The sequence below is a fragment of the Argiope bruennichi genome, chromosome 8, assembly GCF_947563725.1.
Source record: "Argiope bruennichi chromosome 8, qqArgBrue1.1, whole genome shotgun sequence".
NCBI lineage: Eukaryota > Metazoa > Arthropoda > Arachnida > Araneae > Araneidae > Argiope > Argiope bruennichi.
Genome location: NC_079158.1, coordinates 10,043,646 through 10,058,741, shown reverse-complemented (window position 1 = coordinate 10,058,741; position 15,096 = coordinate 10,043,646). Strand labels below are relative to the sequence as shown.

Genomic DNA, 15,096 nt, shown 5'->3' with positions numbered 1-15,096 from the left:
AACCAGATATGTGACAAATTTGCTTGCTGCAAATTCTAGTTGGATACAAGAAACTGTGACATTTCATGCATTGTCTTGGTTCATCTATAAACTTCTGGGTTTTCTGGTTTGTAAACCGAAACTTAATGGATTCTGGTAACGCGGTGCCAGTATTGCAACGAGAGCAGGGGAAGAATCTCGAGTAGAGTTAGATTTAAAAAAAAATCTTCTCATTTCAATAATTTCTATATTTTTACTGCGTGTTAGTTCCTCAGCCAATTCTTCATGAGGAGTTTGAGCGGGTATATCAAATATCAGGAATCTATCAGTCACATTTTCCCAAATGGCACCAGTCGAAACGGGGGATTTTGTCCATACTTAAGATTTGGGCAATGCACACGGGGTCCGATGTCGTGAAGATAATCTTTCTTTGTCTTGTGAATTTCATATTCAAAACATTACTGTGCCGATTGATGTGTTGTTTAATATAAAGAAATGCGTTTGCAATTGGGATCTTGGATGGTGCAGCTCCGTTATATATATATATATATATAAAGATGTTGATTTCTTTATATTGTCTTTGGTTAATTCGAATAATTTCATTAGTGGATATTACACTATTTAAAAAAAGTTTTCGTTAGAAGTAGGAGGCATTTTAATGCTAGTCGAACTCTGCATTATTGAGGTCACATTCTCCAAGAAAGAGTGCGAAACAATAAAGGTCAAGTGATTCTGTTTAACAGAGTGCAGACTTTGCAGCTTTTGAATAAAATAATTAAAAATATAAAAAGAGATTAGAGCAGTAAGCTTATATTCACCAAGGAGATAAAAATAAAAAGCTGAAAAAAACAAACTAATTGCGAAAACCAAACTTTGAGAGTTCGCAGTACGAAACGTCCCAGTGAACCAAAACGCCGAATCTTCCTGGCTAGAGAAATACTATAGATAGATGAATTAGTGAAAGGAAACTGTTAAGATTTTAATTTTTCAATCAGGATTATTTGAAAAATTTTTTCATGATTTTTTTTTTTTTTTTTTTTTAGAACCAGAAGAATCAAGTGTTGCCACCAGACCAGGAACTATGGTGAAAACAAAGGGTGCTGTAGCTATATGTTTCATGTGTTTCGGCTCTTCTTTCTTGTTTGTGAATTCTCATCTGACAGGTAATGCATCGAAATTCTATGCAATGTTTTCTTTTCGGTTTGAAATTGTACTAAAAGGAATGTCAACTTTGTAGTTTCATTTAATGGTAAAGGGGAAAAAAAAAAATTGTCTGAGAACAAATGATTTATTGTTAAGAAAACCTATGTAATTATTATATTTCTACTTTTAGGGATATATATATATATATATATATATATATATATATATATATATATATATATATATATATATATATATATATATATATATATATATATATATATATATATATAAGGTATTTTTTCTCTTAGGGATATTGGTATATGTTGGGCCTTACTTATTTGAGTTTTTACTTTTGAACATTTTTTTCTGAGCAATATTAAAAAATAATACAATTGTGCTGATGCGACTTTCAAAGCACTTGCTTTCAGACTATAAATTTGCTTTAAACCAAATATTTACTTGCAAGGAAATAATAATTATTTTTTAGTCATTCTTATTGTTGTTGTTTCTTATGGCACTTGCCACGGACAAGCCCGCTGTTCGAAGACAGCCGATTTAAGCCTGAGGGGAAACGCCTCTTGTTTTTATCGTAGAGCCAACAAGGGCCAAGAATATTAGTCATTCTTTATGTATGATATAAAATTTTGTTTAGTATAATCTGTAAACATACATCTGTCCTAAAAAATATGTACAGTGAAATAATTGTGGAAACAATCTTATAAGTGACTTTTCTTTGGAGTTATTTGTAATAAACTTCTGTGAAAAGAAAGACTTGCATTAGCGTAGAAACCATTGACTGGGTGGAGTTGAAAAATGAATTGATTGCTTAATGCACTTTGTATTAAATCATCGTTTCCTTTTTGGATGTCACAATAAATTTTTTTCCTCCTAAGTTTTTGGCTTCCTTTACACATTCTTTGAGGGAAAATTAAATTAATTTGAATAATTTTACTATCAATTCATTGCTTTTGGGGACCCATTGGTTCACGGAGGATATTAGTTATATTTAATTTTAGTTTTTCGTTTTGATATAACTTTTTATTATTTTTATTTATTTAGCTCATGAACAAAAACTCAAAGAAAGATTGTCTGATTATGAAAAAATTATTTCTTCTTTGGATTTGCCTAAATCTATTCCTTTAAAGAACCATTTTCATGATAAAGGTATGTATAACTGTTATCTGATAATATATATATTGCTTGTTATATTATAATTAAATATATTTTAAAACTAAATTGAAATATAATCAGCACTGAATAACCTGATGATAAAATATTTGCTTTGAATCAGAAAATGTACTCTTAAGATTAGAATATCTAGTATAAGTTTATATTATAATATCATGTCAAAGATAGACTTTCTTGAGAGGTTGTGAATTTCTTTCGACTTCGAGTCGTCTTGTTCAGATCAGACGTAAGCATAAATGAAGAAATTAATTAATACTTACCTAAACCTCTCTGGATATTCTGCCACATCTGTGGTGCAAAGAATTTCTATTATGGATTCAGAAAAAGAAGCACAATCATTATTAAAAAAAAAACCCTTCTGGAAACCTTCGTGAGTTGTTTTTGTTTCGCTCCCAACGACTGCAGTCTTTCTACTTTTTGATGACTGCAAGGTAATGTCCGGGAAGAAGGATTTGCCCTCCTATGTGCCTGTGCAGAGATTCTGTTGTACCCCAAAACCATTCGCCAAGACAAATATGCTCCAGAAATTTGTATTGTAAACTGGAATATATATATATATATATATATATATATATATATATGTTTAATTCGTTACTGCTGCTTTTTTAGATTGAAGCCATGCCCGTACAAGCTTGTTAAACATCAATAATTGATTACTATTATTATTGTCTTTATTTTACAAATGGGAATAATTACAAGTTGAGTGATTTTTTTTTTTTAATCTTAGATATTAATTCACTTTTTCTGGGTTCGCTTCAAAGTACAGGATGCTCATATACTTTACGAATCATTTACTTTAGAGATTATGACAACTTCTTTAATTAAAGATTTTTGCTAAGATTTTCTTCTATCCCCTACGAAATCACTAGTTCAAGTTTGAAAAGACCCATTTTAATTTTACATTTAAAATAGGTCATATGGCTTAGAAAGACGCAGTTCAATTTCATATGTTTTATCCGGTCCTCTTCTCCAAACCTCTCCAGAAAATTTCCGTATCTTCTTGAGCACGACTTTCCTCCTCTTCTAAAATATTTGTCTATATAGGAATTTTCATCCGCCTTGTTGGTTTGTAAGTTTGTCCACCCAAAACGGTCGATAAAACACGATACTTGATTCACTTGTCGATATATCGGTTCATCTTCAAAGTGTAGTACAAATGACTGGTTGAATGAACGAAAACTGAGTCAGATGTTCGATATTCTGCCGACTTAATATCATCGGTAACATCGTAATCGTTTCTTAGACGAGCTATTGTAAATGATAATAGTAATAATCAGTAAAATACAATTCATTTATCATGCCGATTGTTCAAACTACGAGATCAAATGGGTGATAATAGAATCAGATGTCCAACATTCTGCAGATTTAACTGTTAGTAACCGTGTCGTCAAATTCAGACACATTTCGCTGATTGTTACAGCATAATAACTTTAAGATAAATTTAAATTCCCACAGTTTTTGATATCCGATTCCCTACACCTTCCTTCTGAAAAAGAAAAACGTTTGCTTACTTATTCTTAATTTCTCGTCTACGGGGAGGAAAATAAGCGGCCGGAAACCTTTTTGACCGCCCGTCCCCCAGCTAATGTCACCGCTTTTGCCCTTTTTTAAAAAATCATGTAATTAAAATATTTTTCCCAAAATTTTATAGCACAAAACTGATATTTACATCATCTTAAAGCTCACAAAAAATAATTTTTTTCAATGATACCAATGTTATAAATTAAATTTCTATTTTTAATGAATTTTAAATTAATATTTTAATCATATTTTCTAACAATTTATTTCGCACAAAATGAAAATAAAATTTGACCTGTACGAGCATGTTATGAGTATGAGGGGGAAAGTGGCTTTTATCAGTGTACTGTCATCGCGCTGACAAAAACTCAAAATAAAAGATTAAGTTAACTCTTATTGCAAATTAAACCTAAGAAATAATAATGTTCAGCACATGTTTGTTTATATGAAATGGAATAAATATGGAATGTAATACTATAAAAATTAAGTGATGGAAAATGTTTTCTGTGACGTTTTAAACTAACTATATTATTAATCTAATAATTCAGTTTTATTTAAGGCATGCATAGTTTAATATATGCAAGATAACCGCTTTAATTAGGGCCCAACAGCTATTGATTGGCGTATATATCTAATATAAATAAACTAAATGAAATAAATAATCATATTTTAGGCAGTTTGAATCAATAACTTTTCTGATGAATTGCGGATTTTAAATTTTTATACAGATCTTCTATTCTGTGAGTCATGTTTAATAAAAATATCTGAAAAACCGAATTTTGCTTGGTAGTTATTTATTTATTTTTTGAGAAAATATTTAGATGTGAATCTCATATTGATTACATATGAATGTTTTTCAACCTTACATACATATGAACTGGTCATTAAAAAAAATCATTAATGTACTTGGTTTAACATTATTCGAAACAATCTGCTATAATACAGCACTGTAAGAGCAATGCATGAAAACAGGCTGTAACAATTTAAAAGAATTTAATAGACAACCAATTATACAATGCATTACACTTACAATTACACAACAACAATTCTTTCTGTGTATAATTCTATGAAATTCTATTCTAAGTAAAAGTCTTTTTGTAGAAATAAAGTTATTAAAACTTATCATTGAAGTTGAATTAAGTTTCTGATCCTTAAAGTTATTTCAAATTCTTAACATTGTAAGTATTTAGAATACTATTCATGGAAGGTAAAATGAAATTTTTTTAGAAACTTGATGACTGAAATTTTATCTATTAGTCTTTAAAAAAATTCTGTTCCTGTGATATGTCATATCCAAAAGTTGTGGTCTTTCTGCTGTATATTTTAGATGTGACTTCACGCTTTGATTGCGTGTTTTGGTGCGGAGATTTAAATTTTCGAGTCATGCATGATCGGCCATCAGTTTTGTCATTTGTAGAAGAAAAGGTGCGCAACGCTCGACCTTCCTGCAGTTTTCTAGTAAAACACGACCAATTACATAAAGCCATGGAAGAAGGTATTCTGTTTCTCTTAAATAATTTATACTTTCATTTATTAAATTGTTTATCTTCTCTGTTTTAAATTCCTCTACAGTTTATAATATTTGAAGCTAAATGTATGAAATTATTTTTCAAGCATAGTTTTAATTAAATGTTTTCATTTCAGCTTTTGAAGCTTCTGATAATTGTGAAAGCATATATATTTTTTAAGTTAGTATGTGGCTTCCCTTATACAGGTCTTAACAAAATATGGAAACACCTAAAAAAAACATGTTTCCTTGCCTAATATGTAGGAAAATCGTTGGCATTCAATATAGCTTGCAGTCTTTTCGGAATGAATAAATACAGTTTCTGTATTGTTGCCAAGGAAATCTTGTACCACTCTTCCTGCAAAACGGTGGCAAGTTCCGGTAACGATGATGCTGGTGGATATAGCATCTACGCACTTTCCTCTCCAATGTAGATCATGATGGTTCAATTATATTGAGGTCAGGTGACTATAGTGGCAGGTGAGATGTGATAAATTGTCCTCGTGCTTAAAAAATCATTTATTACAATATCATCGTTCATTAGAAAATGGACAACATGAGCTGTGTGAACAGGTGCATTGTCGTTTTGGAAAATCCTTCAGCTTTGGGGAACAAAGTTTGCACCATGAGATAGACTTGATCGACAAAAACGTTTACGTAATCCTTGGACGTAATGCTCTTTAGCAGATTTATCATGGAACCCCCAGAAAACCACGCTACCCAAACCATCACAGAATTTCCAGCTGGGTTCAGTCCTGATAACAAGCAACAGCTTGGGATGGCGTTCAGCAGACGTGAACTCGGCCAGAAGTGGGAAATAGCGAGGAGCAAGACTCATCTGAAAATATTACTGTCTTCCACTGCATCACAGCCCAGATTTTTGAATTAAACGCCATTTTTTCTTGTTACGAGCAATAGCATCACTGATGAATGGTTTTTGAATTGCACCTCGGCCAGAAATTCCCTGCTTATGGAGCTCCCTTCTGATTGTTTTGGTACCCACAGTGTTTGTGAGTATGACTTCATTTCAGCAATAACTTTGGCAGCTTTTTCGTCACAATCCTCCTTCATGATCATCTGTCACGATCATTCAACAGACGCTGTGGTTTAGCGGATGACGTTTTTCCGCATTCCAAATGTGCGGAATAAATCTTTGATACTGTACCTCTTGAAACACTAAACATCCTCAGCTACCTTGTTTATGGAAGTACCCACTATATGCACTCTAACAATTTGCCCACGTTCGAAGTCCGTTAGCTCTGACATGATGCAACTGCACAGACAACAAATGACGTGCGAATTGTATTCACGTCGTTGTATACGTGGGGTCAGTAGGCGAAAACACCAGCGCTACCTACATATTTCACTTTAATAAACATTTCCTTATAAGCATGCATTTCACGAGGTGTTTCCATATTTTTGTCCAATATATATATATATATAATATGCCAGTAAAAGATGTTTTTGATAATTTACAATTTTAAAGGGAAGCACATTTTTCCTGCATTATATACTTTATGATAACCACAATAGGTTTAATTATTGTATTTTTATGATTGCATTGCACTGGATATTTAAAAATTGTTTTGTGAATTTTCTTTCAGGGCAGGCCTTCCATGGCTTCAAAGAAAGTGTCATTCATTTCATTCCTTCCTACAAGTTTGATGTGGGAACAAGTACCTTCAACTCCTCAAAGCTTCGGGTGCCGTCTTACACAGTGAGTATTATTACTACATGAAAACATTTATTAAAATTGAGTTATTATTAAATCTACTTTGATAGAAGGACTTTCCAATCATTTCACTGAAAATTATTTCTGAATTGTAATGGCCTCTTCCTTTGTGAATGAAAACTGTGGTTTTAAAACTTAAATAGCATTTGTCATTAAAAAAATCCCAATTACAGCATGATTTGGATATTATCAGATGTTTTTAATGAATTACACAGATATCAAATTCATATAATGCTGGTTGATGCATGTATAAGCGTGAAGTGAAGTACCATATTTCTTTCCACTTTAAGAATAATTTTTTTCTGTAAAAAAAGAACTTTTCCTGAAAACTAAAAATAGTGTATTTTATGTTCTAAACTAAAATTGTCTTTTGGTTGATAAAGATTGTGTTAATATGTCAAAAAAGCATTTGGAAAAAAAAATTCATTCTTCGGAATGCGTTAAACAATACTTCATATGAAAATCATCAGAAAAGTTTAGTTTACAGAAGAAACATAATGAAAGTAATTTTTTTTGTTAAACTTTTTTTTTGGGGGGGGGGATACTCCCAAATTTTATATAAAAAAAAGAGTTATAAGTATAATTTAATTGGCTAATCAATTATTGTGATTTTTTATGTGGTTTGTATTAATAATAAATAATTGCATAAATAATAACAATATAAATATGTAAAAGCAAAGTGATTTTTTCAATTTTGATTTCATAAATCTTACCCCTTATATAATGGTCAAAAATTCTATTGGCAGCATATTTCGACAGTAGTTTGTTTTTTAAACTGGAGCTGTAAACTGAATTTCTTTGAATTTTTTTTATCAGTTTCTTTACTTTAAACATATCAGATCATAAGACGTTAACTAAAATAATGCAATATTTATTTATAATAAGAAATGCAATGAAACAATAATTTGAAATGACTTTTTTTAAATACTTTTCCCTTAGCAGGGTTCGACTCATCATCAAAATTAAATATTGCTGCTAAGTAATGACAAAAAGTGTTATTAAGTTTTGATAGATTTCTATCTAAACCTCCCCTAACAGTATTGTACTATTTTTTTGGAGGAGAGGGGCGAGATCACTTTCAAAATTTTATTAAAAATTTATCATTTTAGCTTTGTTAGACTAAAAGAACTTTTCTTCCTAATTAGCATAAATCTTAATATGGTAATTTAATAAAAAAATTTAAAACTTGGTAAAAGTAATTGTATATAAAACATGTTGCGAGTTCTGCTTTCGAAGATAGAACCAGCTATGTTTTTCAACTTCCTGCTGTTAAAAGTTGGTGGACTCCTAAATGGTGATAATAAATCTGTATAGTAAATTCTTATGTTTTCTGCTCTTATATATTTCTTATAGCACTCTTATTATTTTTATGTAAACATTTATTTTTTAATTTTCATCTTGCTTTTCACAGGATCGCATCTTGTATCGTTGTAAAGAAAAATCTTCAGTCTCTTGTCTTTATTACAATGCTGTTCCGGATATTTCAACATCTGACCACAAACCTGTGTATGCTGTTTTCAAAGTTAAACTCAGACCTGGAAGAGACAAGTACAAATTTTTTTATCAACAATTTTTTTTTTAAATTTTTAAAATATCTTTTTAATAATAAACTTAGCAAACTATGTTAAAATCTTTGTTGAGATTAAATAGTAAGACAATTATTTATTCTTATATTATATCATTTAATATTTTCAAGCTCTAATTGCTCTGTCACTTTACCTATACATTGAAAACGGTAGCAGAAATATTCATAGTTCATTTAGTGTTAAAAAGATTATTAGCAATTTTATAATTTTAACATGTTTTACTACTCCTCAAAAAATTTCTTTTTAATAGAATGCCCATAAGAAAAATTTGCCTTTAAATTGCATGTAATATAAAATATAATGGCATAAAATTTTATATTTTATTGAATTTCAAATAGTCTGAAGCTTTTTTGATTCATTTAATTAAACTTTTAGAAAAATGTGCATGAAGTTTTCTGTACAGTGTATCTATTTGGCGTTAAAAGTTTCTATCAATAATATATTTCTTTTCACCTTTTTCATATGAATATCTTTTTGACAGTTTTTAAAATTATATTTTCTAATTTCATAGTGATATTTTTAATGATGAATTATTTAGAAATGTATCTATATGTATATATAACAATCTGTACTATAGTTTTTAAATAAACCATTGATAAATAAAATGAAATCTTTAATCAAATGAGAATGGGATTTTTTATTGTCAATGTTCTAACATTAATTTGTAAAAAAAATCATCCTGAGGTAAAATAACGTCGTTTAATTATTGAAAAATGTAATCATATGCTTATTTATTTGTATTCTGAAATGTGAAAAATCTTAAATAAAGTATTTAAAATTGCTAAATAATATTGCAGAATAAATTCGTTTTGATTTTTAACTTAAGATTTGTTGTTAACTGTAGATGTTAGTAATCAAAATCAGATTGCTGACATAATTTTTTATACTTTGGAAGAAAATAAGGATTTTATTACCTTTTGTTAAATTGTAAATTATTCAATCAATTTTCTGAGAGTTTTCTTATATTCCCGTTTTTGTCTAAATTTTTGTTTAATATTGCTTAGACATTTATTGGTTCCAAACATTTTTATTTTCCTGATAAAGTCAACTAATCTTTTTCATGAATCATCTGGTGTCATTTATTTGAATGAAACAAATATTATTACATGTAATAATATTTGTGTAAGTCTTTTTTTTTCTTTTTTAATAGTTAGTATTTTTTGAAAACATCTTTTTAAACTGAACATTTCTGGTAGAAAAGTAATGTAATTTATGTAACTAATTTATAATTTTATGCATGCTTATTGTTTTATCCTCTTTTCAATTTAAACAGTGTTCCATTGGCTGCTGGAATGTTCAAAAGAGATGTATATTTAGAAGGTAAGATATCTAACTATTCTTCTCGAATTATTTGAACTATATACTGTTGGAAGAGAAAAATGCTTTGTTCTTCATATTTGTTATACTCCCCCCCCCCTCCTCTTATATTTATTGCTTGAAAAATTCTTCCTTTTTTTATTTAAACATGTTGTTGAATGAAAAATAAAATATAAATTCTTGTACTTTCATAATATGCCAAATTTTTTAAAAGTTATATATATATATATAATGTAATATTTTTAATAAATATCTATGATTGGCAAAACAATAATTGAAGCATAAATTATTAAAAAGAGCCATATTAAAATGTAATATTAATTTTTTTTTTATTTAAAAACTTTGTCTTGTAATTATATGAAATAAGTGTGTTGTTAATCTGCCTCTTATTTTTGATTAATGTAAATATACTGATGAGACTTGAAAAGCCTCTAGTCTAACTTTGCAGGGACAACAAACAAAGGGGCAGGCAAACATTGGGGCTGCTTTATGAACAGCCAAGCATTACTGCATTGTTGCCCAATAAGTAAAGACTCCCAAAATATCAATTCACTTCTAACAAGTTACAAAATTTAATGGCTCTTTTTGTTGAACACATTGTACAGCAGTCAGCTTCTTGACTGAATGGACCTTAATAATTATTCTGTGTTGATCATTGAGGGCACAAAGTAAGGATGCATTTAATTACTGAAAACAATTCAGGAATATAATTTTTTTATTTTTAGTTTTGATTTCAAATTAATTATAATAAGTCAAATTATAGATTATGCTTTAACATTTTACTAGCAGGGATCAGAGAAAAGTTTGAGCTAGCCAAATTCTTTTTGTATATTCCTTCCTGTAGAGTTTTTCTTCAATTTCATTGTTTTGCCAAGATTCAAATAGAAATATTTTCAGCTTAGAATGGCCCCCAGCACGGCAAAAAAATATTTTTCAAGAGATTGCAATTTTAAAGCAGATATTTTACCCATAAGTAGTTTAAAGTTTTAAATTTCAGATCCACATATGAAGTTTGTTTCATTTCAAACCTATAAAATAAGTCTATGATATAAATAGAAAATTATGTAAATGTTGAAGTGATAATTCAACAGATAATATCAGAGCTGTACTCTATTCTCAGAAAGCTTTCCACATTTCTTTTTCTTTTTGCTTCATTTACGTTTTTACAAGGTTTTCTATTTTTTAAATTTATTTTTTATTATTATTAGAGTGACAAAGGAAGCAGCAAGTATTGAAATCTAATAGTAGAAAGGAAAAAGAATTTCACTTTTAAAAATAAACTCGAGGAGTTCTATGTCACTATATCCAGAGTAATTCACAAAAGATGACACATCTTCTGTTTGAAACTTATTCTAATAATCGAACTTAAGAACTCTGTGCATTGATTCTTTTATTGACTATTTTGAAAGTAATAGTGTTCAAACTTAGGAAATTAATTTTCTTTTTTCTCAAATCTCATTTTTTTGATATGTTTAATTATGTCAGTAGGCATGTGTCCATTTTGTAATATAATGTGAAAATAAAATTTGCACGTAATTATCTTAATGAGAGGGAATGATGAATTTTGAATTGTCTAACACAATAAATGAAAACAAAATTCTTCTTTAAAATCGCTATTATTGGGAATTGGATATGGATGGAGCATTTTGATTTGCATGCCATTCATACTGCATGCTTGAGAAGAACCCTGTTTATTATTTTAAAAATCTGACATTTATATTTTGTTTACTCTACATGTATAAAACTATTGAAACAAAAATTAAATATATAATTTTTGTGATTAATCCCATGAGCATTTAAGTTTTTTCCTTAATTAAAATATATTCTTAAGTATTATTTGTAAGGAAGTGCAAGGCATTAACGAATTGCCGAAAAAGGACTGTGCAATACTGTTGATGTAATTATTTCTGTAATCATTATCGCTCGATCCACACTTTCTAGACATCACTTAGCACATTGCTTTATAGAAAACATTTTGATATATCTGTGTCAGTACAATATTTTTATTTCAGCTCGGATGATAAAATTTCTTCCTCTTAAGTATACAGCTAAATTATCTTTATAAATCATTCAGTTGTTTAAACTTTGATATACTGTTTGTTATTCCTGCATGAAATTCTCATTTTTTGAATGGTTAAGATTACCCATAATACTAATTTTGAAATATTTTTTTTCTACATAATTTTTTGAAACTCAAGTCTGAACATGAATGTCATCAGGCTTTATCGATGTTCTAAAAATGTATCACCAGTTATTTTAATTTGATGTAATGAAAATTAGAAACATGCTGCAATTGCAAGATGGATTATTATGATTTCAATTGTTAAAGCCTAATTAAATTTTTATTGAAATCTTACTATCTTAAATCTCCATGTTTTTTTAATACATATTTTTTTTTTATTTACAGCAATCAAGAGGCGCTCAAATTTTTTAGAAGTACGTCAGAATCAAGGACAAAGTGCGATATGCAGTGTAATGTAAGGAGATGAGTTCCAGAAGGATGAAAAACATGTTTTTGTCACTAGCAAGAGTAAATGGATTAGAATATCGGTTTTCTCAATTATATTTTTCACTATAAGTTCTATTTTGGGATTTGTTTTACTTCCTGTGTGAATCAGATTATATTTACTCAAATGCCATAGATGTTCTATGGGATATTTTTGTATGGTGAGCTTATGAGCTTGAGTGTATATGAATACAATTTCAGTAAGATTAAATACTCAAGCGAAATGTGATGAATTGAAGTGTTTAGGAAGTAATTCTTCTATAGAATTAATTCTGCAATAGTTGAGTGATTGTCCATTTTGGTTGGCAGCAATTATACCAAAAAAAAAAAAAAAATGATGCAATCAGCTGAATATCAATTTTCAAAGTTTAAATCAACTTTGAAAAGGTTTGAACTATGAAACAAGTTACTCTTAAAATATGATTATTTGAAAGGAATCAAACTAAGAATTTTATGAATGTATAATTCCCCTTTATGATTTTTATATGTAGAGATATATATTAAGTAATATTTTCAAATTAAGACTGCCTACCTAATGCTTACTTAAATAATAATAATAATAATAAAGAATAGTTTTTAGGCCACTAGTTTATTTATTAAAGCCAGTAATATGGTAAAACTCCAAGCACTGTCAGTAAAGAAAACTATTCATATAGTAGCACAGTCCTGTTATTTTTCTATATTCTAGAAGTAGATAAATGTTTGGATATTGTATATTTTTAATGCTCATTTATGTTGTCGAATTATGATGATATAACAAGCATCTGCATTAGTGATAAATATAGATTAAAATGTCATGTTAATTAATATTTTTTGAAGAAATAAGTCGCCATTCAGCAATTTTTATGATAGCAAATGTCATATTCCATGATCATTTAGCTATAAAATCGTCATATATTGTCAGTGGCTATCAGGAAGATTATTTTTAGATTTATATTGAAGTGTTACTTATGGGTTAGTGTAATGCACTTTAATGTGATAATTAAGCTTTCAAACACTAACCTTGATAAGATATTGCTATTGATTAACGCAGCACATATTATAACGTTGTAATAGGATTTTGTTGTATAAAATAAATATGTTACATACTATCCGTCCAGCAAAATATTCATACTTATATTGATACAAATTCATGAAATCTACATTTCACAAATTGCCTTTTTAAGATTTAAAACTTTTTTCTACCGGGGGAAAAAATTCTACAGGAATGTTGGTTTGGATAAAAATTTCTAATTTTACTGACAAAATAACCTTTCTAATAAAATTGAATTCCAAAAGTCCTCCTTAATTCATTTTTAAAAAATAAAATTAAGAATTTTAATTTTTTGACAAATTTTTAATAAATACATATATTGACAAGCATCTGAAGCATTTTAAAATTTCTTTTTATTGTATGCAAACTGGTCATGAATACTAAATGAAAACTGTCAATATGAAATGTTTATTAGTATCTTCTTCTATATCTTTTACCCTGATGTTAAGGAGCTGACTTAGAATTGCACAAAATATCTCAAAGCTGTTACTGGCCCCACCTCAGAAAAAGTGCCTTGTAACTGACATTTTTTTTTTTGTGCTCTGTATTAGATGTTTAATTTGCTAAATCTAGTCATATTTGGAAGAGTTTAGAGTAAATCAATAAAATTATTTATATAGGAACATGCACTCTTATTCCAGTTATCTTTAAAGGAATGTTTTAGATGTTTTGCATGTAAAATGTGCCGAATAAGGCTGTAATCCGGCAATCAAGAAAACCTTTCTCTTTGGCAGAATGGCTCCAAAGGTAGATGATTTTGGCTGCCAAGACTGTATATCAAATTATATTTTTCTAACTTATTTCATTTTTAAGTTAAATTGTCATAACTTCCTCTCAATTATTCTAGTGTTAAAATCACATGCATGTAGATGGGCAGGTATATTTCCCAATAAATGGATTTTACAGAATCAGATATTTTGATAAAGATGTGAATATATAATATGTTCACAATAAATGTTCACAAATAAATAAATACGAAAATGTGCAACCTCATGTGCTCTTTCAGTTTTTCTTATATATTTTATTGTGTAGGAAACTTCTGAGGCATGCATGTTTTTTTTTTGGGGGGGGGGATTGATTTTTTAATTTGAATGATTGATTTATTGCTGATTTAAATAAGATATAATGAAAAAAGTAATTAAAACAATACGTTTTGAGAAGACATAAGTGAGTGCAATTTTGCTTATCCTCATATGCATAATTTGGAGCTCTTTCTCATACAATAACAGATTTTTAACACTCTCAATGTTTTGTTCTGTATTTGGATCAGATTATCAAATCCATTAAGGAATTATTCATTTTTTTTTATTTGCTAAAAAAACCCATTCATAACTATTATTATTCTAAAAATCAACTTTTTTCTTTGTTTATGATTCTAAATGAAAGTCTAGGTCCTTTTTTCATTTTTATATTAAAGATAAAACTAATTTTTTCTAAAATTATGAAAAAAAAAGAAAAAAAAAAGATTTTTTTAGATTTTGAATATCAATCCGATATATTCAAGATTCAAGCAAATTATAATGACAAAAATTTCACTGTATTTATAAATTCATTTACTGATATTATTTACAGACAGGTCCTTCT

The 15,096-nt window shown here is 28.6% G+C and overlaps 1 protein-coding gene across 1 annotated transcript in view; it reads left to right on the top strand.

Annotated features, from left to right (window-relative positions):
* The window catches only part of LOC129981681 (uncharacterized), a 28,250-nt gene extending 13,188 nt beyond the window's left edge, over window positions 1–15,062 (top strand). The window contains exons 5-11 of the mRNA XM_056092620.1: window positions 1,023–1,142; window positions 2,185–2,289; window positions 5,159–5,326; window positions 6,943–7,055; window positions 8,482–8,618; window positions 9,930–9,976; window positions 12,381–15,062. Coding sequence (XP_055948595.1) covers window positions 1,023–1,142; window positions 2,185–2,289; window positions 5,159–5,326; window positions 6,943–7,055; window positions 8,482–8,618; window positions 9,930–9,976; window positions 12,381–12,454 — 764 coding nt within the window. The 3' untranslated portion in view covers window positions 12,455–15,062. The remainder of the gene's footprint in view (window positions 1–1,022; window positions 1,143–2,184; window positions 2,290–5,158; window positions 5,327–6,942; window positions 7,056–8,481; window positions 8,619–9,929; window positions 9,977–12,380) is intronic.
* Window positions 15,063–15,096: the final 34 nt, after the last annotated feature.